At 47.3% G+C, this 25,396-nt stretch overlaps 1 protein-coding gene across 5 annotated transcripts in view; it reads right to left on the reverse strand.

The window, feature by feature from the left end:
• ADAMTS17 (ADAM metallopeptidase with thrombospondin type 1 motif 17) overlaps nt 1-25,396 on the reverse strand; it is a 353,876-nt gene that overhangs the window by 15,224 nt on the left and 313,256 nt on the right. For all 5 annotated transcript variants that reach the window (XM_033431430.2, XM_049706098.1, XM_033431429.2 and 2 more), the window contains 2 exons: nt 12,141-12,345; nt 7,984-8,136 (listed from right to left, as the gene is read on the reverse strand). In XM_033431430.2, coding sequence (XP_033287321.1) covers nt 7,984-8,136; nt 12,141-12,345 — 358 coding nt within the window. The remainder of the gene's footprint in view (nt 1-7,983; nt 8,137-12,140; nt 12,346-25,396) is intronic.

Raw genomic sequence — 25,396 nt, forward strand, 5'->3', positions numbered from 1 at the left:
ACTAGCTGTGTGACCTCGGGCAAGTTACTTAACCTATACGAGCCCCAGCTTCTTTATTTGTAGCTTGAGGATAATAAAATCTTTTTTGCAGGATGATTTCCAGGATTAGAGACAGCTTAGAGCAGGTGCCTAGCAGGGAGTCTGGGAAGGACAAACGCTGCTACAATTATTAACAACAATAAGCACACGGCCAAGAGCAGAGAGAGCTGGCCGGGGGTCCCTGGAGGCCGGGAAGGCGCCCTGAGTCACCTGGCCTGCTTAGCTCTCCCTGGGCTGCCATGCCGGTCACCAGGCAGGTGTGGACATCCACCTTTGCCAGGAGCACAATTAGAGATTGATTTGGCCCTGAAGACACACGTGATTCCAGAGAGGCTGCAGGGCTGCATCCTCCTTGTAACCTGAGCTCGCTGCATTAAGGGTAGCACAGGCACAGACAATGAATCTCACCTCCGTCGGCCTCCCCTCAGCCTCCACTTTAATTCAACAGTGAGGAGACGGCAGTGTCTCCTGATAGCATCGAATTAGCCCCTAAGCGTTGCTGTGAAGTCATTTTTCAGGCTTTTAAAATCTAAGCAAATAGATGTATTAAAAAACAGATCTGGTCTTCTTTGAAGCACACTGTCACTGTTGGGTAGTTTTTTCAAGCCACTCATGACATTAACATTTAATGTGGTTCCCTGAGACTCAGGAAGCCAAGACAAAATGGAGCAGTAATAAATCCGCCAGGAAAGCTCCTTGCCAGATGACCTGGAATAAGTGCAGCCCCCTCTCCAGCAAGTGCCTGCAGCTGCACATCACACACGAGGTCTGGGGACCTGCCACCCATCCCATGGGTGGTGATGATGATGATGATGGTGGTGATGGTAGTAGTAACAGCAGCAGGGTCCACCTTTTGCCTGCCTCCCGGTGCCGGGCACTGGGCTCACACCTATTCTCATGAGTCCTCATTAATCTTCACACTAACAGCTGCTGTGGCAGGGCCAGGTGCTCAGAACACAGTAGGTGCAGAATACATGTGCACAGACTGCAGGAATAGTGTCTGCGGGGCACAGCACCGCCTGCAGAGAGGCGGAGCGTGAGGCTCAGAGGGTCCACGGTCTTCCCCATGATGTAGCCCCCGGGCCTCCCATCCCGGCGGCTGCCCGGAGGCCTGCACTCCTCTGGAGCCATGCGGCTCTCCAGCAGGGAGGAACCAGGCCTCTGTCACCATGTGGAGGCCCAGCGCTGATGACATGCTCCACCACGGCGTGGACCCCCTCCTCTTCACTTCTCCCAGCTGTAAAATCACGACTATAAATGACACCAGATTCCAAAGGGATGTTTTGAGAATTAGCTAAAGGAAGTTGTAAAAATCTTGGGAAGAGGAAAACGTGACAGGAATATTTAATACACACATGAGCGTTGGCTCCTACAGAGTGGAGGACGGGCAGGGGCTCCCTGCACAGGCTCTGGGGTAAGCAGGAATAGGGTTAGGGTGAAATAATGCAAAGATGAACCCTCACTGCACAGTGTGCCCACCCTACGCTCTCACAGAGCCATCCTCTGAGGGGCCAGCCTGCCTCTGAGGGGCAGCATGGGACAGCCCCACATGACAGTCAGGGGGGCAGGGAACCCCCTACGGGAACTCCATTTTCTGCTCGTGTCTGAAAGGTACTAGGCTGGTAAAATGTCAAAAGCTCCTCAAAAGCATTTTTGACAGATTTCCCGCAAAACTTGGCACGAGCAATGCGAATCTCAGAAGCTGTTGAAACCTCAAATAGTAGGCTTAAACAATGATGAAAATCCCCACCGTCTTTGCTCCAGCCTTGAAACTGTAAATGCTTTCTTAGACACACACACACACACACACACACACACACACACACACACACACACGCACACCTTCCCCCTTCAACTCATACTTTCTTTCAAACTGTTTTTGAAATCCTCAAATCCTTGAATCCTATCCTCAGCCTTAGCTTTGGGCTCCCCTCAAACTCTCTGAATTCGCAGCCTGCTGACCTACAGGTTCTGGTTGGAACGATATAGTTAGGGAACCAGAAGGCCCAGGTGACTCCCCGTGACTTGCAAGGGCTGGCTATCCCAAGAGCTCTTATTTCTTGCTTCAGATGGGCGCCAGGAGCACAGAGAAGGCTATAGGAGCTGTCTCACTGCCTCCCCTCGAGCAGGAGCTGCTACCAGTTTCGTAACTTAGCTCTCCCAGCTTATCAGAGACTGTTTGAAAGACCCTCCTCCCCACCCCCCAACCCCCCCCACCCCCCCACCCCCCGCTGCAGAAGGATGTTCTACATGCCCAGCAAATACTGCACAACCGTCTCCTGCCCTGAGCCATGCTGTCATCACGCGAGCCCCAGGTCAGGGCACGTGCTGTTTCATGGGGTCCACACCACATTCAAAGAACTCATCTCCTGTGACACAAATATTTTACAGGCCTGTGTAAGAAATGCAATTCTGATCAGAGATAAGAGAACTGTGACTGTACTGGATGATGATGGTGAAGAAAATGATGATAAAAATGAGCACCTATGCCAAGCACTGCACTAAGTGCTTTACATGGATGCCCTAGGAGGTAGGTACCCCTAAACTCATCTGACAGAGGATGATGCTGGTTCAAGGTTAGATGAGGTCACTGCAGAACAGGGACGTGCACCTGTGTTGTCCTGACCATGTGCCCTGCTCTGAGGTCGCTGATAGCGTGTGTTGAAACCAAAGTGTTCCTTAGGGATGACAGCTTCACTGATTCAATGGTCATGTCTAGGCAGTGGTTAAAACTTAGACTGGCATGTGGGGGAGGCATCCCCACTCTCTGATCTCTCATTCCACACTAAGGCAGCTGATTTGAGAAAGGACACTAGGTGAATGGAGGGGCAGCAGGGAAATGGAGGGGGCAAAGGCATTGGCTTTTAGACTGCAGCTGACCCTTGAACAACTCGGGGGTTATTCTAAGTGTAATGTACAGTCGGTCCTACGTATCCCCAGTTCCTCTGCAACTGAGGATGCAACCCCGGACCACGTACACTGTAGAATTTACTATTGAAAAATACCCACGTATAAGTGGACCCATGCAGTTTAAACCTACGTTGTACAAGGGTCAACTGCATTCAGTTCACTCCCATGCAGGCACCTCTCCTGGCAATTTCTGGGGACCCACTGCTCTACAACCAGTTCATTTCTCTCATCTGAGCAGGTGTGGGCCCTGGACTTTAACTCCATGACCCAGTGGCAGGCTCTGTTCACCCACACAAAATGCTCCAGACCAAGGGGGTATCTGCCCCCTCTCCCTCCTGCCCTACCCAGAAAAGTACTTAAGTTTGATGACCCTCCTTTCACTGCGGCTTACACTCCCAAGAGTAGTACGGAATGGAGGATTTGCTGATCCCTATCTGCATGCAGAGTGCTGACTGCCTGTGTTGTATGGTTTCACAGTCCCAGAAAAGGGCCCTGATGTCCCCAGTGTCTCTTATGTTTGCTCCTGGATGCTCAAGTTTCTTTTATTAAGGACTCAACTTTTTATTTCACAAAGAAGGGGAGACAACATGCATGATCTCCTATAGAGACAACAGATTTATACCACAGTGTAAATGATTAATACAAAGCCCTTGGGAGAGAAGGTTTTGATTGGTGGGCTGGAGAGAGAGTAGATAAATACTTGACTTTACAACAAGCTTATGCCTATGATGGTTAGACCTGAGGCATATAACAGTTCATCTACTTCCCATTTCAAATTAGAAACCTAAGCCTCTGACATTATTATGTACCTGAAGGAAAGGTGGATTAAGAGCCAAAAGGCAGGGACCAGACTCCTAGCCCTTCCATTTACTAGTTGTGTGACCTCAAGAAAAAAGTCACGTTGCCACTCTGAGCCTCAGTTTCTTCACCTGTAAAATGGGGATAGGGTCAAATGGGAGAATGTGAGTGAAAGTGTTTTATAAATTCTAAAGCACTGGTGAATGTCAGGGCCACTGTCACTGATCCCAACAGAAGTAGCATCACTCTCCACCAACACCCTTGTTCGGGGCTGCCCCTGGCAGGGGCTGCATTTGTACCTGCCCAGTGGGACTTAGCGTGGCCTGGTGTCTGCAGCTGGCTCCACCTGTCTGTATCTAGGCTGGGTCATTGTCCACTCTTGTACCCTCAGTGCTCAGCACAGGTTGGCACAGAACAGGAGCTCAGGAAATGCTGATTGAATCACAGTGACTTGGTTGCAGGCCCACAGCAAGTGGGAGCCCCAGCCGGGCTGGCTGCCCAGCCTTGCAGGGTTGGGGGGAGGGGTCAATCCCCACCAAAGCAAGTGTAGGCTTCAGAAGTGGTGCTGGGGCTGAAAGCTTTCTGGAACAAGCCCCCGTAGTGACACAAAGTCTGTTCATTTCTGAGGCCATGGAACTTGAGCCCCCATCTCTGCCCACAACACAAGAAGGCAGCTAACAGCAGTCCTGGGAATGCACCGACACAGCCATGTTTGAATGGGAGGCTCTCCCTGGCTTCTTCCTAGGGCTCTGCAGCTACAGGTACGTGCATGCTTATGGCTTCATTTGATCTCCTAAGGCCTCTGGGAAGTGCTGGGGCTCAGGTATGAGGGGCACATCTGGGGCTTGACTGAGGCCTCACAAGTGAGGTCAGTCCCCTTCCAGGGGACCTCCACGGGCACCAGGAAGTCAATGGCCACTTTTGATCTTTTCTGTAAAAGGGAACGCCATACTCTTAACACAGAGAGCCAATGGTTTTCTTTAAAAACACTGTCTATTATAATCCCTCCAGAATAATTTGCTTCTAATTAGAAACATCCCATCACTTCAGTGGTGATTAATGCCTCTGGTCTTGAAACTGAAACATCTCAACTTCTGATTAAAAGACACGCTGTCCTAGAATGAAATGTGATTTCCTCCTCTCCCAGTTTCAGTGACACCTCCCTCCCCACCCCACCCCCAGGTTGAATACATGGGCCCAGCATTTAGTGGGAGAAAACAATGATTTGCACAGATCTGGAACTAGCTAATATCCCAGGAGGGCAGGCAGCTGCATGGCAGTGTCCAAACAGAGCAGAGCAGTAATACTGCCCTCAGCAGGGTTGGGAATGTGAAGTCGGCCTCTCGGATGGGATCCTGGTTAGGGTTCGGCCATTTGCCGAGGCTGGGGGAGGGAGAAGGGGCTCCAAATCCCCTCCAAGCCTGCCCTGCCTCAGCAAGGTAAATGATTACTGCAGCAAGTACAGGAAGGGCTGGATGCCAGACCCCTCCCGAGGGATGCTTGGTCCTTCTCACTTCAGGAAGTGCAGGACAGCACCTGTGTTGCATGTCTCTGGGCTGGCCTGTCCATCATCTCCCTGGAGATAGGCTTATCTTTCTCAACAGCACCTTAGGGCCAAGTGATAGGAGATTGCTTGGAAGGAAGATGTCAAAGTGTCCAGATACACTGGAAATCTGACAGTGTTCAGACTTCTTTCTACTTTCCTTTTGGGCAACTTGTTTGCTACCTTCAAAGTCTGGCATGTGGGAGGTTTGGATGCTGGTTACAGGAGCGTCATCCACGATGATTGGTTTAAAAGTGCACTGACCCCAACTGTGTGACAAGGGCACAGCAAAAATAACACATCCATCAGAAAGCAAATCCAGTCTGAACAAGTGAAAATGTCAGGGGAAGATCCATCCCCTGGAATCCATCTGTCGGCCTGGTCACGCAGTGAGTGAGGATAAGGGCCCCATGGGACCGGTATCCGTCCCAATTCTCCAGAGCAGGCACAGGGAAAAGCAACGGACAGGTTTCTACTGCTGTGCTGGGGTCGGGGTGGGGGGCGTGCCAGCCTACCCAGTGATGGCGGCTGAAGAAGGCAGTGGCAGTGGGGTGAACAGCTGGCGTAGGGTCTCTCGGTTCAGTTCTATGCGGTCCCCACCACCGCCAACCCTTGTTTCCAGTGCGTGCACACGTGCACACACATATATACACACACGCCGACTTCCAGGTCAGTGTCCCTGCAGTTCTCAGCCGGGAAGAACTAGTCTGCCCTGGGCCCTGGCTCTGGCCAGACCTGCTTGGGGGGGAGCAGCTGGCACCAGTCCAGGCCCAGTGCTCGTCCCAAAGGCTGGATGCACACTGATTGGATGCCAACCCCTGACAACAGCCCAAATCTGTACATGCCCTTGATCTTTCTTGTTCTTACTTCCAGGGATAGCTGATCAAGCTGGCTGTGGCAAAAGCAGGCACTGCGGCCTTCCAAAGCCCCACTGTCCTGAAGGCCAGGAGGTATTATTCTCTTCGGCTGGCTAGGAGGAGGAAGGCCAGCTAAAGGCTCTATTTTCCTGGAAGCCATGCCCGATGGGCTGTGGTGGGGGGAGTTTGCCAGAATGTGTGCCCACGTTCTCGGCTGAGGAGAGGGCCAAGTGCTGCATCGAACTCCTCAGGCACTATTCACATCCTTCCTTGGATGTTCTGCTGCTCCCAGGACCAGGAAGTACAAGGCACTTAGGAAAATAAAAGTGTCCACCTGGTCCTCAAAACCAGAACGATTAGGCTGGAGAAACCCAGGTAACGCCCATCTGCAGGGCACCACCCCATTACGGCGACTCTGGAGCCCTCACTCACTCTGTGTCCACCATGTGGACGGAGCTCTGAATTGGGGTTCAGAAGTTGGACTCTGTCAGAGAGGAGCGGCCAAGTCACTTAACCTCTCTGAACCTCTCCTCCCTCTTCTGTAAAACGGGGATAAGCACCCTCAAAGGAGAGGGCTGGTGCCGGGCCACACAGGGGTCACTGCAAAGAGAAACCAATGCTGGGGCCCCAGACCCCCCATGGGTCTGTGCAGCCCAGGCCTGAGCTGACCCCTCTCCCTCACCTCTGCTCCCTGCCCAGGGACACCTGTGGCCACGGGAGTCACCCTTTACTAGTACAGGCTGTATTTAGGGTGTGACCACAAAGACCCCTCAACTATAATGACAGCTTTATTTTAATTCACACCTGCACATATGGAATCCAGGCAACATTATTCTGCCTGGCCAGGCAGGTAAATTAAAGCATAAAGTGGCTGAAGGAGTCAGGGGAGCTGGAGGACCACAGTCTGCGGAGATGCACCCGCCCCTGCCAGGCCACAGGTCACAAAGGCCACGTGTGGATATAGGCCATGTTGCCAGATTTCTGTAGAAAGTTCCAAATCCAGATTTTCAGGTGAAATTTTCCCATTTTTAAATGTTAGCAATAAATTCCAAACTGTTTAAGATATTGCACAGGCCACACAAAGCCAGTGGCTCTCAGGCTGCCAGTGTGCAGCCTTCGAGCACAGATATCAAGAGAAACAAACGGGGAGCTTCCAGTTGCTGAGACCAAAGGGAAACACACTCTAGGCTCTCGTTGGAAGTTTTCATCAGAAAATCAGACATCAGAAATTTTACAGTGTTTGGGAAAAGGCTCTAGAAGACCCACTGGATGGTTCTCAGGGGTGACAATGGTATCTATCTCAGGTATGGGTCAAATATATCAGGTGAATGAATAAAGCAAGGGTTAAACAGCAGAGAACAAATGCTGTTTACTTAAATTCTGTTTAACTCTCCTGCCCCAAGGCTCTGGGAGATGCTGTCGTCAGTCCTCACCCCAAGGGCCCTTTCTCCTCCTGCATCCTCCAGGCCCTTGACCAAGGGTCCTGGAAACAATGAAGTGCTATTTGCCCATAGCCCCCTCTGCATCTGCTTGAGGACAGACTCCCACCACTGAGTCTCTCTCAATGGCAGGGTGGCCAAGCCCACTGCAGGATGCACACGGGTCCCAGACTGGCACCCATTGCACCCCTTCCTGCTTTGGGGGCACTCAGTGCCCTTCTGAAGGCACACCATGTGGGGTCACCAGCAGGTGCAGAGTTGGGAGAGAAAGTGAATTCACCTGGTGAGACTGGGACCACCTTGTTAACTTGGGGCCCACGGTGAGAGAGCTGAGTTCCTTCCTCTTGAGTCGCAAATGCTGCCCAGGGCAGGATGGAAGCGCACACACCACACTCACCTTGGACCAGCCCCCTGTTCTCCACTCATAGCAGCCGGAGTAGTCCTCACAGGGCTCCTCAGCTCTTGGCCTCGTGGATGCGTCGCATTTTCCTTGCGAGTTGGTGCATGTCACAGTTCGTTTCTTTGTCCCTTTACCACAGCTGGCAGAACACTGCAAGATACCATTCCAGAGACTGAATCCAGTCCAATCTGGTCAAGTCCATCAACACCTGAACATCTGTTAAGTACCTACCATGTACCAGACCCAGTGCTGAGGATGCAAGGATGGGGATGCTACGTTTCAGACCTCAGAAAGCTCCTGGTCTTTTAGAGTCTTATGCACATGTTCCGAGCTGGCTCCTCCCAGCTGGCCTCTAGGTACCCATGCTGAGCCAGGCTGGGGCAAAGGTACCAGTTCAGGGGGGAAAAGGAGGAGATGGAAAGCAAAGACACAGGTGACTCTGACATAAGGCAGTTGGCAAGCCCTGCAGAGAGCTCTAGCGATGGTTTTAATATCAATGCCAAGAATGGTAACAGGGCAATGTTCCCTGTGCTATTTTTCTTCCTGGGAAACATAGCAAGAGATGGTGTGGGGAGGGGACCTGAATAGTGTCTGAGGGGTGACAAATGACGCGTGAGCCCTGAGAGTTCAAGATTCCCACGACATCAGGCAGCACGATCCACAGAAACAGTGACAAGAGGTGGAGGGGTGACAAGGCATAAACATGGCAGACTTGGGGGTGGGTCTGGAGCCTGTTCCTGGAGTGTTCCCAGCCTACCCGCTGGGCTTGGGGAGGGAAGGTGCCTGGCTCGCAAGAGTGAGTGCTGAGTGCTTACCCACTTCAAAACAAAGCACAAGGAAGAGTGGACCCTTGACCTTGGGAGAACATGACTGACTTGACCAGCAAGCAGAGGTGACATGGCCTGGGAACCTGGGGAGCCCACCCTTTGATTTGTTGTGTGCGGAAGCCTAGTCCCTACCATGGAAGCAAATACGTAGCTCGCAGAGATGGTGGGCTGAAGGCTGGATTCCACCAAATGCACTGACATGATGAGACCCACTCTGCCTGAGGAAATTCTGAGGGGGATTTCCTCCCAGCAGCTGGGTCCCAGAGATACCATGCGGGGTGCCCAACAGCCGTAGTAGCACAAATGGAGCCCCAGCAACTCTAACTTCTGGTTTTACACTTGCTTGATTTACCAAAAATATGGGAGGCTACAGCAGTGATTTTTCTTGAGCTACAACAAACTTGACTTTTTAAAAGTTCCACTATGTCCACTGAAAAAATGCACATAAAGGACAAATGTCATTCTTTATATTTGTTATTAACATTTACCTCAAAATGCTATCTAGCTTTATTTTTCCTATGAATTCAACCTAGCTCTTCATCTGCTGGTCCTGTTCTTATTTATTTATTTATTTATTTGAGACTAATTTAGACTAGTTTGTTTTAGAAGAAATACACATGCTTCACAGGCAGTTGTGGTATAACCTGGGGGGAATTTGGAGAGCTCATGTATTTGATCTTCTGTGTGGGTTTTAAAGGGACTTCCTTGGTGCTCCATTGGTTAAGAATCTGCCTTCCAACGCAGAGGACGTGGGTTCAATCTCTGGTCGGGGAACTAAGATCCCACATGCTGTGGGGCAACTAAGCCCGCGCGCCTCAACTAGAGAGCCCACGTGCCGCAAACTATAGAGCCCACGTGCTCTGGAGCCTGCGCACCACAACTACAGAGCCCACATGCCGCAAGTACTGAGCCTGCACACTCTGGAGCCCACATGCCACAACCAGAGAGAAGCCTGTGCGCTTCAACGAAGAGCCTGCGCTCTGCAACAAAAGATCCCGCATGCTGCAATGAAGATCCTGCATGCTGCAACTAAGACCTGACACAGCCAAAAATACATAAATAAAATATATTTTTTTAATTAAAAAAAATAAAATAAAGGGACGTCGAATGCAAGGAGTCAGTCCCTGGCAGGCTTTACCCACAGGGCCTCCCAGGGCAGAATGGGTGGGGCCTGGAGGGCTGCTGCAGGAACCCCTGGGTTACTGCATTGAAGGCCCATCTTTCTGCTTCTCTATGTGGCAATGCTTTCTGACCATTTCATCAGCTCCACGCTCACTGTCTGCCTCACGGGCTCCTCCCTGGCAACAGCACCCATACCACTGGCTCCTTATGCAACTAGGGGCCTACTCACCACTTCTGCCTGAGTTTCTGCTTGGTCTGTCTCTACTCTGTGTTCCTTGCCTCTTCCCTTGAATTTTAAACCCTCAATATCCAGCCTGTTTCTTGACCAAACCCTGGGCTGGCCCCTTTTGACCAGAAGCCTATTGGTTGGAAGCCTTCAGGAAGGGCAGTGCTGCAGGCTGGGGTCACCTTGGAAGGGACCTAGGAGGGTCATGTTCTGCTTCTCTCTTGGCTTCTGATCCAGGGATGGGAACAAGAAGTCGAGGACAGGAGAGAGCTGCTACCTTTTGCTTCCTTCTCAATATTTTTTTCCTCATTCTAATGAAGTTGGGAAGAAGTTGGGGAGTAGTGGTGACTGATCAACACTGCTGGCTGAATACAGGCAAGCCCATCAATAAAAACTCACCCACGAGAAATTTAAACCCATTCGTTTCCAGAAGAAGAAATGTTAGAGGGGCTTCTGTACTTGGAAAAGTGGAAGGAATACCAGTTTTGTGAGCATCTCATGGAGGAAAGATTTGATTCTGAGTCAGATGTTTAGAAAAAAGCATTTTGCTTGAGCCTGAGCTGAGCCAGAATTAGACTGATTGGTGTGGATACTATTTCAGGATTAGGATTAGGCAACACACAGATATAGGAATAGGGATGGAGATATTTCTTTAAATCTTGCTCCAATTGTCTCACACTTTCCAAAATGGTGCTCTTCAATACTATAATGATAGTTGATTATGTCAGCCTCGTTTATTTTGTTAAGGAGGCATTTTTCCCCCATAAGAGACCTATAAATGGAAAATTTATGGTTTTGATCTGATAAAGCATAAATCTTGTTTGGATCAAGAACCAGGTGATCAAGGCCCTAAGGCTCATGGAAAGAGAGAGAGACTGCACACCTGCCCCTAACCTTCTAGCAGGCATCCCCCTCCCCAAAAGTCCATTGAATGTTAAACTTATGAACCTAGGTACATGTAAAGGAAAAAAAATTTTTAATGTTAAAACTCTGTCCTTTTCCTAAAATATCTTAAAGGATAGGCAAAAAACGCCCGTCTTTAAATGGGTACACGTCAAGATCTGCCTAAAACGTAAACTCAGTTTTAGAACAGCCAAGGGCAGACTTTTCGTTCATTAAAAATGGGCTGAATACTTTCTTATTCAAAATAATTCCAACTGCTTGGCAATAAGAAGGAACTTTAAAAATATTTTCCACACTGAAGAGTGTCTTGGATTTAGCCTTTCTGACTTTCCTAGAACACGTTTGATGGAGGACCTGAGGGAAGCTTGCCCTTTATTCAGCTATTTTTTTTGTTTCATAGCCAAACAATCAAAATCATTAATGCAAACTCAATGCCAAGCCTTGAAGGATGATATTACCGAAGATAAAATATTTCTAGGATCAATCTTCAAAGTTAAAAATTAAGGCTTAATTGACCTCTTTCCAAAATGTGTTATGGCATGAGATTTGTAACCGGCTCACACACTAAACGCTGTCCCTCCCAACATCCTCCTGCCTCTTGCAAAGGCAGCTCCACAAAGACTGCCATGGAAATGCAGGGAAGCCTTTGAAACCACCTTCCCAACCTGACCACCCTACAGTTCCAAAGTGCACAAAAGAGATTAAAAGGTGTCTATTTGTCTACCTGCCTACCTACCTATCTCCTATGTATCTATCCATCCACCCACCCATCCATCCATCCATCTATATTTACACGAGAATTTTCACAGGAAATGGGACCAAACAGTACTGTGATATACATTATCAAAAAAACACACTATCCATGTTTTTTTGGCCACGTTGATATCTCTCATGGAATTTGAGAATATGTGACTTAGAACATGGCTTTGAGCTCCTCTGGGGTCTGGCTAGGACTGTGATATGTGGGGGTTTGTCAAAAACAGCAGGGAGGGAAAGGACCCATTTTGGGGTTGCTACAAACAAGGCCCCGAGGCCCTGGTGGTGGTTTCAGCACTGGCAGCAGCCCAGGCACCCACCTGTGACCACTCTGACGCCTCCCAGATGGACAGGCAGTCCTGGCCTTCGCAGCTCTGCACTGCCGATGGCCGGGGCACTGGGCAGTAGAGGGGCCGAGTGGCGACGTGTGTGCCATTCTGCAGCTGGTACATGCAGGTCACTTCCCGGTGCTGGATGCCCTTCTCACAGGTCGCTGAGCAGGGGCTCCACGGGCCTGCCACCCACCTACCCGGAAAGAGAAAAGACAGTGAGAGAACAAAGGGCCTTCCAGACAGATGGTGGAATTGTGGGCCTGCTGTGGGAGGGAAAAAGACAGACTCAGCTTTGTAGTCGGCTTTGGAAATAATTCTGGAATATCAGAGCAGAATATCAGAGCTATCTGAGTAGAGTGGTTCAGTGGCCTACTCAGTACAGAAATCTTTCTGCAACTGCCCGCATCCCCCGCCCCCGCCCCACGCCACAACGGCAGACTGAGTTATTGTCCCTACGTCCCCCTCTTGCTGTCTTGTGCCATCTTTGTTCAGTGGGGTGTGAGTGGATACGAAGCTGGCCACATCCCAGCAGAAGCTCTGAGTTACTATGTGGTTTGTCTCTCACTCTTCCTGTCCTCTGCCATGAGAACAGCAGGTCCAATACAGGGGCTTCCTGACTGCTGGGCTCTGTAATAGCATGATGCTGTTGTGCCCCACAGAGATATTGGGGTTGTTTGTCACTGCAGCAAAAGCTGACTGGCACAGCCCTCGACAAAGGACACCCCAGTCCCAGCTTAAACACACCAGGACTCCCTGCTTTCCAAAGGGTGGCGGGCCCTCCTAAGTGGGGACTGTCATTCTTGAGGAGGCAACCTGTGGGCCGTGGGAAGACTAGGCTGCTGAGGCCATCAGCTGAAAGTGCTCAACTAAGACTTTGTCTACCTGCCTAATATTTCAATGATCCCAATTCTCTGTTGGCCTTAGGGTGCTGGAAAGGGGCTAGGCAGTTTGGGAATGATGATTTCTCAGGACACAAACAGGGCTTTGAACGCCCTTTTAAAGACTCTCTGTGCTCTGGTTCCTGGACGAGCCTCAAATATTCCCAGCTCCCAGGAGCTCACTACTTAACAAAGCACTTCCATCTGGATGGTCAGCCCTGATAACCACTCAGTTCTCACATTAGTCAGACTCATCCTAAATCCCACTTGAAACCAAATCTAATGAGGCCATCCCACTGTTTGGAATCATCTAGGTTCTGTTGATGAGGCAGTGAATGAAACAAAGCCCTGCCCTCTGAGTCTTCCTATTCTAATGGGGACAAACAGTAAACGGATGAACAATGTACAACAGAATACAACATAATGTAATAGAGTGTATATAACATATATGCAGAGAGAATATGCAACACCATAGTAAGTGCTTTAGAGAAAAGTAATACAGCACAGGGCAGATCAGCGAGGAGATGAGGGAGGTTGGCACTATTTTATTCAAGGTGTCAGGGATGGCCTGGCATTTGGGCAGTGACTGGAAGGAAGTGAGGCATGAGCCCTGTGCTCTGTGGGAGAAGACTTGCAGGCAGAGGGCATAGCAGGTGCAAAGGCCCTGGTGGAGGGGTGTGCTGGCAGGGCCGAGGGGCAGCCGGGAGTCCAGTGTGGCTGGGGGAGGGGGTGAGCAGGAGAGGGAGGGGCATGAGAGGGAGCAGGGGGAGATTACACAGGTCCTGGCTGGCTGCTGTGGCTCTTGCTTGAATGAGATGCAGTCCTGGAGGGTTTGGAGAAAGGAAGACACGCCTTCCAGGGCCACCCTGACTCTGTGTGGCTACCAGCCTACAATGGGTAGGGGTGGCAACAGGGAGAGTGGGGAGGAGGCTACTGCAATGGTCCAGGTGGGAGATAAGGGTGGCTTGAACCAGCTGGGGGTAGTGGAGGTGTTGGACTAATTGTTGAGAAGATGGGGCTACCCAGGCCCCTCCCTTCATCCTGACATGGTTTCTCCTTGTCCATTAGGGCAAGCTCAGGCCACCTCATCTAGAGCTCATATCCAGTCCCCTTGGCAGAGCTCATCACTCTGCCCTTCATGGCCCAGGGACTAATGCTAGTGAAGCTCCTCTTGTCAGACCCCTTGCTCATGCTGCATGGGATGGAAACACAGTGCTGGCCTCGGGATATGAGGACAAGTAACATACTGCCTGCAAATTGCTTATGGCAGTACCTGGCACACATAAGCCCTATAACATAACTAGTATTGTCATTATTTTGTGTTTCTTTGGTGGGAAATGGAGACTTCCCACATGCATGCAGCCTTGCTCCCATTTCAGTACCTGACAACTGCTTAAACATCACCGAAAGAATCAAACCAACTTCTACCCATTTTGTTCCGCTTTTAAGTTTTCTCTTCTCTTGATCAAAATAATTTGCAGATTCTCAATCCGTTGTAAGTCTCTAATCAGTCACTACTGTTCTTAAAATTGACTGATTTGTCATGGACAGTATGGTCCAGATGTGATCTGAAAGCAGCAAGAGAGAATGTGATGATCTTTAAATGGGGACTTGTTTTAATGAATACTCCCCAGCTCTGTACTATTTCTTTTCTTTTTTTAAAGCAAGCACACTGTACCTCTGTTAGCGCCTACTATGTTTTTCTCTCTCATGAACTGACTCTCAGCCAGATCTCCTTTGTCCTGGCCTTTTACAATTAACTTTGTGAATATAAATGTTAGGTTTTAGGTTGAGACCTGTTCGGCATTATTGTGCTGACCCCAACTGTGAAATGGCTTAGAATCCTGCTCCTGTCTTTTGTATTTCCTGTGCTTCCCAGGGCCAAGCCTTGGAAGTGGGACCTCTATGTCACACACATGGGACTGTCACTGCCCTGGGCATGCGTGCCATTGCCATAGGGTACCAGCATCTCCATTCCTGGCCACACAATCAGAGCATGTGTTCTAGGGAATGTGGACGCCAACTCTGTTCACACAAAGGTCACATCCAGGACACCTGGGGGAATGGTGAACTGCTGGGAGGACTCAGCAGTCCTGCCTCGGGGGCTCCTCCAGCCCCATCACTGGCTGGAAAAGTCAGATCTGTGGGGGTCAGATTCCCGTAGAGCTGGGAGGGACCGCCAGCCCTCCAGGTTCTCCTTTCCTTTACCTCTGGTGTCTGGTGCTTTGCAAAAGGATGACAGAATGGAAAAGAGCCCATGCATCCCTCCTCCTCTTTCCAGAAGAATCCTCAGACCTATCCCCGCCTGAAACGCGTGACGAGCCGCCGACAACAGGGCTCTTTGTCACAGGTGCACCTGCTTCAGGTTATCGGAGCTATTTTTCAGCTGGACCTTTTTGCTTCTGATCTTGAAAAACACCTCAGTGAGGTATGGGGAGAAAAAGTGGCCTTCCTAAAACTTCATTTTTGGTGGCTGAAAGAATCCACTTCCCCTGAAGGACCTTGGCTGCAGGAGGCCCATCTAGGGCAGTGGGATGATGTCACACACCCAGACATCAGAGTAAAATCCCATTGATCCCAAGTCTAGTAACTTGGGAAAGGCCTGCAGTTCCACACAACAATGTATATTACAATTACAATGTAAGCCTGAGCTTTTTTCACTCTTATCCTCTAAAAACCTTAACAGCGACATTCATTAGCCAAGTTTGAGTTAGCAGTCCTTCTTAAAAGCAATAAAACTGTAATTCTTGCTGAAACCACCATTAACACTTCCCTAATCCAGGCCCCTCCCCTGTTCCCACGGGGTCAGGACAGCCTCTCCTGTCCAGCACAGGTGTAGCTCCTCTGTACATACTTCAAGTTCAATCATTCTAATCAGGTACAGTTTTCCACCATTATCTGTGGTTTCACTTTCCCCAGTTTCAGTTACTAGCAGTCAACCACGGTCTGAAAACATTAAATGGAAAACTCCAGAAATAAACATTTCATAAGTTTAAACTGCACGCTGTTCTGAGCAGTGGGATGAAATCTCCCACCATCCCAATTGGTCCCGCCTGGGATGTGAACCATCCCTTTGCCCGGCTTATCCATGCTGTATAGGCTCCCTGCCGGTTAGCACAGGAAATACATAGTATATAAGTATCTAGAGGGTTCAGTACTATCCTGGGTTTCAGGCATCTACTGGGGGGCTTGGGATGTATGGCCCACAGATGAGGGGGGACTACTAGGCTTTGGACAGCTCTGTCACTACCTGAGACCCTATATTCTTTTTTAATTGCTGCTGTAGCAAATTGCCATAAACTTAATGGCTCAAAACAGCACAGATTGATTATCTTACATTTCTAGAGGTTGGAAATCTGATGGGGGTCTCACTGGGCTAAAATCAAGGTGCTGGCAGGGCTGTTCCCTTCTGCAGACTCCAGGAAGACTGCTTCCTTGCCTTTTCCAGCTTCTAGACACTGCCCCAATTCCCTGGCTTGTGGTGCCTTCTTCTGCCTTCAAAGCCATCAACTCAGGCCGAGTTCTTCTCACATCGCATCACTCCAACCTTCTCTTCTGCTTCCATCTTCTGCTTTTAGGACCCTGTGATTACACTGGACCCACTCAGATAATCCAGCATAAGCCGGCTGATTAGCAAACTGTATTAGTTTGCTAGAGCTGCCGTGAAAAGTACCACATGCTGGGTGGCTTAAAACAACAGAAATTTATTCTCTTACAGCTCTGGAGGCCAGAAGTTAAAAATCAAAGTGTTGGCAGGGTGGGTTCCTTCTGAGGACTCAGAGGACTCTGTTCCATACCTCTCTCCTGGGTTCTGCTAACATCTTTCACGGGAGACCCATAACAACCTAATTCCACCTGTAACTCTAAGTTGCCTTTGACAAGTAACCTAACATTTTCATCCCACTGCTCAGAACAGCGAGTTCCAGGGATTAGGATGTAGACATCTTTGGGGGTCATTATTTTGCCTACTACACGCATCACATTAGCAGTCCTGAGAAATTTTATCTTACGTTCAAAATTCAGTTTCTATTCAATTCTTGATTTGGCTGAGACTTAAACTAGGTAAAGATCTCATGAAATCTGCTGAAATGTGACAGTCTCACAAAGAAACAATGGCGTCTTCAGGATCGCATTCTTCTAACACAGTTATTTTATGTTGAATATAAAGTGAATCTCAAGTATAGATAACCAAAAAGAGTACACTGGTGGGTCATTTATTTTCAACAACTTCAAATTGTAAAAAAATGTGAGCTGTTGTATTTCAACACAACAAGTGTTCAAGATAACAAGTGGTCTGTCCGTGGTGCCAACTTTATCCATCTCCAAAATGGGTCAGTAGTAAGGATCTGGCATTGACTGAGCACCTAATCTGTGCCTATCTCTGAATCAGGAATGTTCCTTACATTAGCTAAATTAATCAAAGTAAGGAAACTAGATGACTGTATGTGATTCTCTGAGCATCTGTTATAGAGACATGCAAATTCCAAGCATAGCATCAAATATGCTTGTAAAATACCATGTATTTTACATGTAAAATGTAAAATACCACAGCATGAAAAGAAGGATATGAAACAGTTCAAAAGCTCCAGAAAGCTGCAGGGCAGGTTAAAGAGATTTCTGCTACTGGGATGGTTACTTTGTCCAACCTCATCTTATCTGTCCCCCAGACACATGGGTATCAACTTCACACCAAGCCCTGAATCAAGGGCCAGGGCACTCAGCTCAGCGTCCCACCTTCACAAAGCTCAGTCAAGTGTGTGGTCCTTGGGGGAGAGGGAAGCGTATAAACAGGAAATGTCTTCACTATCTGCTAAGTGCAGTGGAGGAAATGGAGCTTGAGTTGGGTCCTGAAGTCAAAGTGAAGTTGGCCAACCAAAGAAGCAGGGCTCAGTGCTCTGACAGAGAGCCCCTGCCCATGAAATGTTGAGGAACAGCTGCGAGTTTGGGATGGCCAATCCTTGGAGGGTACTTCCGGGTGGGTAGGAGGGAGGTTTCCTTGGGTGGTCTCCGTTAATCATGGGCTCTGGGGCAAGATGATGGCGTTCATGAAGGCAGTGGAGAAATGGGAAACAGGCACCGATACAAGACTATGAAAGGGTTTTGACAGGGTTTTGGGTATGTGGGGTCATGGAGAGAAAGGAGGCAAGAATCAAGCTCAGGATATTGACTGGCCCAGAGGATGCTGGTGGTGCCTCCACTGGGAGGGAGAACACAGGAAGGGGAGTTGGCCTGGGGGCAGAAGGGTGGGCACCACTTTGAAGGTGGCGCTGGGTCGCTGAGTGGTGCTGGGAAGGGTCTGCAGGTGCAGTTCTGGTGTTCAAGGGTGCTGCCTGATTGGAGACACAGGGTTGGAAGTCAAAAGCAATAAATCCTGGTAGACATCAAGGGTAAGAACAACTCATCCAGGGAGCTTATACAGGAGGACAGAGGGCAGGGGCAGGGGCTGGGGAATACAAGCACCTGGGGTTGGAATCAGTCATGGGAGGCTCTGAGGAGCAGAAGAGGTGACAAGCAAGGCTAGGGAGGGCAGGAGGACAGTGCAGGAGATGCCAGGAAGGGTGGGGTTGGATGAGGCCTGAAGAGCATCCCCAGGATTTAGCCATGAGGACAGGTTGCTGACCCAGGGGAGAACTGGGGAGAAGGGTTGCCAGTGCTGTAAATGCAGAGAGGAAGGAGGGTGAAGAGGAGAGGCCTTGCGGGCGCCCCTTAGCAGATTTGGTTTGATGCCTACAGAGTGGGCTCCACAGACCCTCAATCTTGGGGTGACTCCCAAGCTTTGGAAACAAGACCTGATGCGAGCTGTCTCATGACTTGGGAGCCTCTGGTCAAGCAGGCTGTGCGTGGGCGGGAAGCATGAGTGAGAATGTGAGAGGGCACATCTGCGTGAGAATGAAATGCTGAGAATGGCTGAGGGCGGGAAGCAGTGGCTCCAGGACAGACAGGGAGCTTCCTCTCGTGGACCCATCTGTCTAGAAAGGTCACCCCTGCTCACTGGCAGTGCCTCATGGAAGTCATCTGGGTCAAATGGCAGAGCAGATGACCTGTGGGAGACCTGTGCCACGTCCGAGACTCTGGAGGCCAGCAGGGGAGGGAGGCCAGGGACCTGGTGGTGGGCAGCATGTGTGAGGGGAAGACTCGGCCTCAGCCAGGGCTTGGCTGCTGTCTCCCCTTGGGATTTGGTGACCTGGGTCAGTGGGCCAGTGGGTCAGTGCATCTTGATAAAGAGTCTGGCCTGAAGAGTGATCCTGTCCATTCCTAGCCCAGGGAGGCTCAGGCAGTCTGATTTGGAAAGCAAACAGATCAAAGATCTCACTTCTCATTTCTCCTCTGCCAAGAGAGAGTTTGAAGGAACAGGCCTGCATCTCCCCCTGTGGGTCAGCCCCATGTCTCCAAGGTGTCCCTCCCGTTTGTGCCCAGTCCTTTCCCACCACCATCTTGCCTTCACACCCACCTGAACTCCCAGAGGAAGGTGGCTCAGGGCCTGCTGGTCTTGCTTCACGGATGGGGAAACCAACTTGGAGAGACAGCAAGACTGGCCTAAGGCCCGCTAGCTATTAAGTGGGTGGGTCCTCTGTGCCCCAACCCAGAAGCTTCCTTTTTGTATTTATACAATCTTGCTCTGGTTAGGGAACACCTGACCAACCTCATCAGGATGCCCCAAGAGTGAAAGGTGCCCACTTACTAGAATCAGACATTCTCAAAGTCTCAGAAGGTCACATTCAGGACGCTGGTGTCAGATGCGCCTGGACTTGAGTCCACTCCACCAACTTGCCAGCTGTGTGACCTTGGACAAGTCAGTACTCAAGCTTCTGCCACACAGTCAGCACAGGCCTCACACTCTGTGGGCCTGATAACTAGCAGCTGTTATTATTGCTGTAACTATTATTCTCAGTCTAGGCATCCATCTTATTCAGAGGAGCTGCTGTTCCTCAAAGCCCTCTGGAATGGGCCAGTCTATGTGGGCATTCGGAACCAAAACAAATTAGTTTTAATTTTTAAAAAATTTTCAATAAATTTGCATGATTCAGATGAGAGGAATATGAAAAACCTGTTTGAGTGCTGAGTCCTATAACTTGGTGCGAGTTATCTCTCTCCTCTGAGCACCTGGTCTTCATCCATAAAGCAGGGGCAAGAACTGGGCGCACAGTTGTAAGGACCTGATGATGACCTTACGGCAGGTAAAGGCCCCAGGGAGAGGCCTGCAGGGGAGCTCCAAGGATGGGAGTCTCTTCCCTCTCTCCCTGGTGCAGGGCTGCTGGCCCCTAGGCTGTGAACATCTGGCCAAGGTCAGGCTAACACCGCTCTGCCTTCCCGTGGATGACAAGGCCTCTCCCAGGGCACCCGGGCTGTGGTCACCACGTGTGCCGCCAGCCTGGGGTGAGGAGACGTGGCAGAGGCTGGCTGGCCAAGAGCCGGACCTCCTGGGCCTCGTCCCAAAAACACCACGGAGGACTCGGCAGCGACAGACTCTCTGTCTGCCCGAGCCACTCTCACAGCTCAGGGCAGATTGGAGCCAGCAACTCCGTTATGAGAACAATCAAAACACATGTGCCATTTAAAGTCTCCGAAGATACGTGGCTGCTTTTATTGAACAGATGTCTGTGAAAGGAGTGGGGTAAGGAGGTACAACTGGGACTTAGTAAGCTGGGCTGTGATGTTCTCCCAGGGGACAGAGGGGGACGCTTTAGAGCTACACACGAAGTTTCAATTCAGCATTTCTCCATTTAAAACTCAAGAATTATGAGTTCTCATATATATTTCCCTGAAAAGTAATATTATTCACATATTTGTTTTTTATAGGAGGAAATGAGAGCCTGGAGTGCATGATGAGGAACGAATACATCGGCCTATGCATGTGAGCTTCTGCTGCAGGACATAATTCCATCCTGAAATCAGGCTGGGTCAGGGTCTGAGAACTTGCTGTGTTTTCCTGAAAAGGTTCTTGAGTCACTGTGGTTAGTTTTCATGTGCTGGGGAAAGGAAGAGAAAGGAAGGAAGGAAGGGAGTGAGGGAGGGAGGGAGAAGGGAAGGAAGGGAAGACTTCAATGCTTTGCTAAAACATGGCTTAAGGGAAAATGTTTTAAGAATGGTTTCTCTAGATACTGCACCAGCTAACCGTTTTGGGAGCTTCCTATGTGCCCGGCATGTTCTCAGCACTTAACATGATTCAAATTATTTGATCCCTGTAACAATCCTTTGGCGAGCCATTCTACAGGTGAGGAAATCAAGGCACAGAGAGGTTAAGTGGCTTGCCCAAGGTCATACATTAGCAAGTAGAAGAACTATTTTAACAGTTCCATTGAGACATAATTCACATACCATACAATTCATCCATATAAAGAGAACAATTCAGTATATTCTGAAATATATTGTGATGGTGTGAAATCACCACCGCAATCAATTTTAGAATATTTGTATTACCCCCAAAAGAAACTCCACACCTCTTAGCTGTCATCTCCCAATACATGCCCCCCTCCTATCCCTCTCAGCCCCAGGCAATCACTAATCTACTTTTTGTCTCTATAGATTTGCCTCTTCTGGACATTTCATATAAATGGAATCACATAACATGCGGTTCTTTGTGCCCAGCTTCTTTCACTTAGCATAATGTTTCCAAGGCTCATCCATGTTATAGCATCTATTAGTATTTCATTCCTTTTTGTCATTGAATAATACTTGATTGTATAGATACACCATGTTTATTTATTGGTTCATCAGCTGATGGACATTTGGGTTGTTTCCACATTTCAGCTATTACGAATAATGCTGCAATGAGCATCTGTGTACAATTTTTGTGTGGACATATGTTCTCATTTTTTTTTGAGTATATACCAAGGAGTGGAATTGCTGGATCGTATGCTAACGCTATGTTTAACAATTTGAGAAATGCCAGACTGTTTCCAAAGCAGCTGCACTATTTTGCATTTCTACAGTAGTGTATGAAATTCTAAATTCTCCACACTCTCATAAATTTTTTCTATTATCTATCATTTTGATTATAGCCATCCTAGTGGGTGTGAAGTGATATCCCATTGTGGTTTCATTTTACTGTGGTAAAATGTATACAAAATTTACCATTTTTACCACTTTGCAGTGTACAGTTCAGTAGCATTAAATACATTCACATTGTTGTATAACCCTCACCATTCTCTCCCAAACTTTTCATCTTCCCAAACTGAATTCTAGATTCATTAAACAATAACCTCCTATTCCCCTCTCCCCCCAGCCCCTGGCAACTATCATCCTACTTTCTGTCTCTATGACTTTGACTGCTCCAGGTACCTCATATAAGTGGAATCATACAATGTTTGTTCTTTTATGACTGTCTAATTTCATTTAGCATAATATCCTCAAGGTTCATCCATGTTGCAGCATGTGTCAGAATTTCCTTCCTTTTGAAGGCTGAATAATATTCCATTGTACACATGTAACACATTTCATTTATCCATTTGTCCAGAGAGGGACATTTGTGCTGCTTCCACCTTTTGACTATTGTGCATAGTGCTGCTATGAAGATGGTTGTACAAATTTCTGTTTGAGTCCCTGCTTTCAGTTCTTTGGGGTATATACCCAGAAGTGAAATTGCTGGATCACATGGTAATTCTGTGTTTAATTTTTTGAGGAACCACCATACTGTTTCCCACAGTGGCTGTACCATTTGACATTCCATTCAACAATGTAGAAGGGTTCCAATTTCACCACATCCTCACCAACACTTATTTGCTGTTTTTTAATAATAACTATCTTCATGGGTATGAAGTGGTTACCTCATTGTGGTTTGATTGGCATTTCCCTAACGATTAGTGATGATGAGCATTTTTTCATGTACTTATTGGCCATGTGCATATCTTCTTTGGAAAAATGAGTAAACATGTTCTTTGCCTATTTCTTAATGGGGTGCCTTTTGTTGTTTAATTGTAGGAATTCTTTATACATTCTGGATATTGCTTCTTTATCAAATATATGATAGCAAATATTTTCTCCCATTCTTTGGGTTGCCTTTTCACTTTGTTGATTATATCCTTTGATACAAAAAAGTTTTTAATTTTGAAGTCCAAATTGTCTATTTTTCCTACTGTTGCCTATGCTTTTGGTGTCATATCTAAGAAGTCATTACCAAATCCAATGTAATGAAGATTTTTTCCTATGTTTTATTCTGAGTTTTAGCTTTAACTCTTATATTTAGGTCTTTGCTCCATTTTGAGCTTATTTTTGTACATGGTATAAGGTAAAGGTCCAACGTCATTCTTTTGTATTTTGATATCCAGTTTCCCCAATACTACTTGTTGAATTTCATTGCGGTTTTGATTTGTATTTCCCTGATGGCTGATGATGTTGAGCATCTTCTCATGTGCTTATTGGCCATTTGTGTATCTTCTTTTGAGAATGTCTGTTCAATTTGTGTTCTTCTAAATGTGTGAAAAACATATGTTTCCTATTGTTAGTGACTCAATACTGTTTTACTAAAGAATTGCATAATCTGAGAAAGTTTCAATAATAAAGAAAATTCACATTAGCAAAAAAAAAAAGAATGTTCAGATGATTTGCCCATTTTTTAGTCGGGTTATTTGGTTTTTTTATTATTGAGTTGTAAGAGATTTTGATATCGTCTAGATAAAATTATTTTTTCAGATATATGATTTATGAAAACGTTTTTTTCCCTTCCTCGGGTTATCTTTTCATTTTCTTGATGGCCTTGAAGAACAGAAGTTTTAAATTTTTATAATGTTTAGTTTATTTCTTTCTTTTGCTGCTTGTGCTTTTGCTTTCATATCTAAGAAAGCATTGCCTTTATAGCTTTAGCACTTACATGTAGGTGCTTGATCCATTTTGAGTTAATTTTTTTATCTATGGTACAAGCTAGGGATCCAACTTCTATCTTTTGTATGTGGACATCCAGAGTCTCAGTACCGTTCATAGAAAAGATGATTCTTTCTCTATTGCATTGTTGAAAATTAACTGATAGTAAATGTGAGAATATTTATTTACTCATTTATATTACATTGTTCTATATGTCTCTCTTTATGCAAGTCCCATACTGTCTTGATTACTCTAGCTTTGTAGTAATCTTTGAAACTAAGAAGCATAAGTCCTCCAACTTTGTTCTTGTTTTTAAAGATTGTATCGACTATTTGGAACCCTTTGCAATTTCACATAAATTTTAGGATCAGCTTGTTCATTTGCACAATAAAGACAGCTGGAATTTTGATAGGGATTTATGTTTTATCAGTAGATCAATTTGAGGAGTATTGCCCTCTTAACAACACTAAGCCTTCTAATGGGATGTATTTAGATATTTATTAACGTCTTTCAATAATGTTTTGTCATTTGCAGTGTATAAGTCTTTTGTTAAATTTATTCTGAAGTACTTTATTGTTTTTTTTTTTTACATCTTTATTGGAGTATAATTGCTTTACAATGGTGTGTTAGTTTCTGCTTTATAACAAAGTGAATCAGTTATACATATACATATGTTCCCATATCCCTTCCCTCTTGCGTCTCCCTTCCTCCTGCCCTCCCTATCCCACCCCTCTAGGTGGTCTCAAAGCACTGAGCTGATCTTATTGTTTTTGATGATACTGTAAATGGAACTATTTTCTTCATTTCCTTTTCAGACTATTCAGTGCAAGGGTATAGAAAAAGAATTGATTTTTGTATATCATTCTTACATCCTGTAACCTTGCTCAACTCATATGTTTAAAACAACAAGCCCAAAGTGGTGTCATTTGCTCCCCATGACAACAAACAAAGACTTAATTGCAGCTTCAATCCCTTCCAGCAATATGACCTTTAAGAGTCAATCTGAAATTTCCTGATCAACACTAGTGAGGTAATGTTATGATAAAGCCCTTCCCTTCCCCCAGAAGAAGATGGTCTGGATTGAAGCAATCTTTTCTTTTGTTAATACTTTTCTTGCCCACCCTCTTTCTGCCAGTAAACATCTCCCATTTTGTACAACCCCTTGTGCTCTTCTAGTTGCTAGATGGGATCCTGACTGATTCATGAATTGATAAATAAAGCCAATTAGATCTTTGAATTTACTCAGTTGAATTTTGTTTTTCCAGCAAATATATTAGTTGTAGTAGCGTTTTACTGGATTCTTCAGAATTTTCTATATGGAAGATCATGTCATCTGCAAATACATATAGTTTTACATCTCTAACCTAGATGCCTTTTTTTTTTTTTTTTTTTCATTTTCTTGCCTAATTGCCCTGGCTAGAACCACCAGTACAATGTTGAATATAAGCAGTGAAAACAGACATTCTTGTCTTGTTCCTCTCTTAGGGGAAAAGCCTTTAGTCTTTCACCATTAAGTATGATGGTTCCTGTGGGTTTCTTGTAGATCCCTTCATGAGGTTGAGGAAA

This window comes from Orcinus orca, chromosome 2 (assembly GCF_937001465.1).
Source record: "Orcinus orca chromosome 2, mOrcOrc1.1, whole genome shotgun sequence".
Taxonomy (NCBI): domain Eukaryota; kingdom Metazoa; phylum Chordata; class Mammalia; order Artiodactyla; family Delphinidae; genus Orcinus; species Orcinus orca.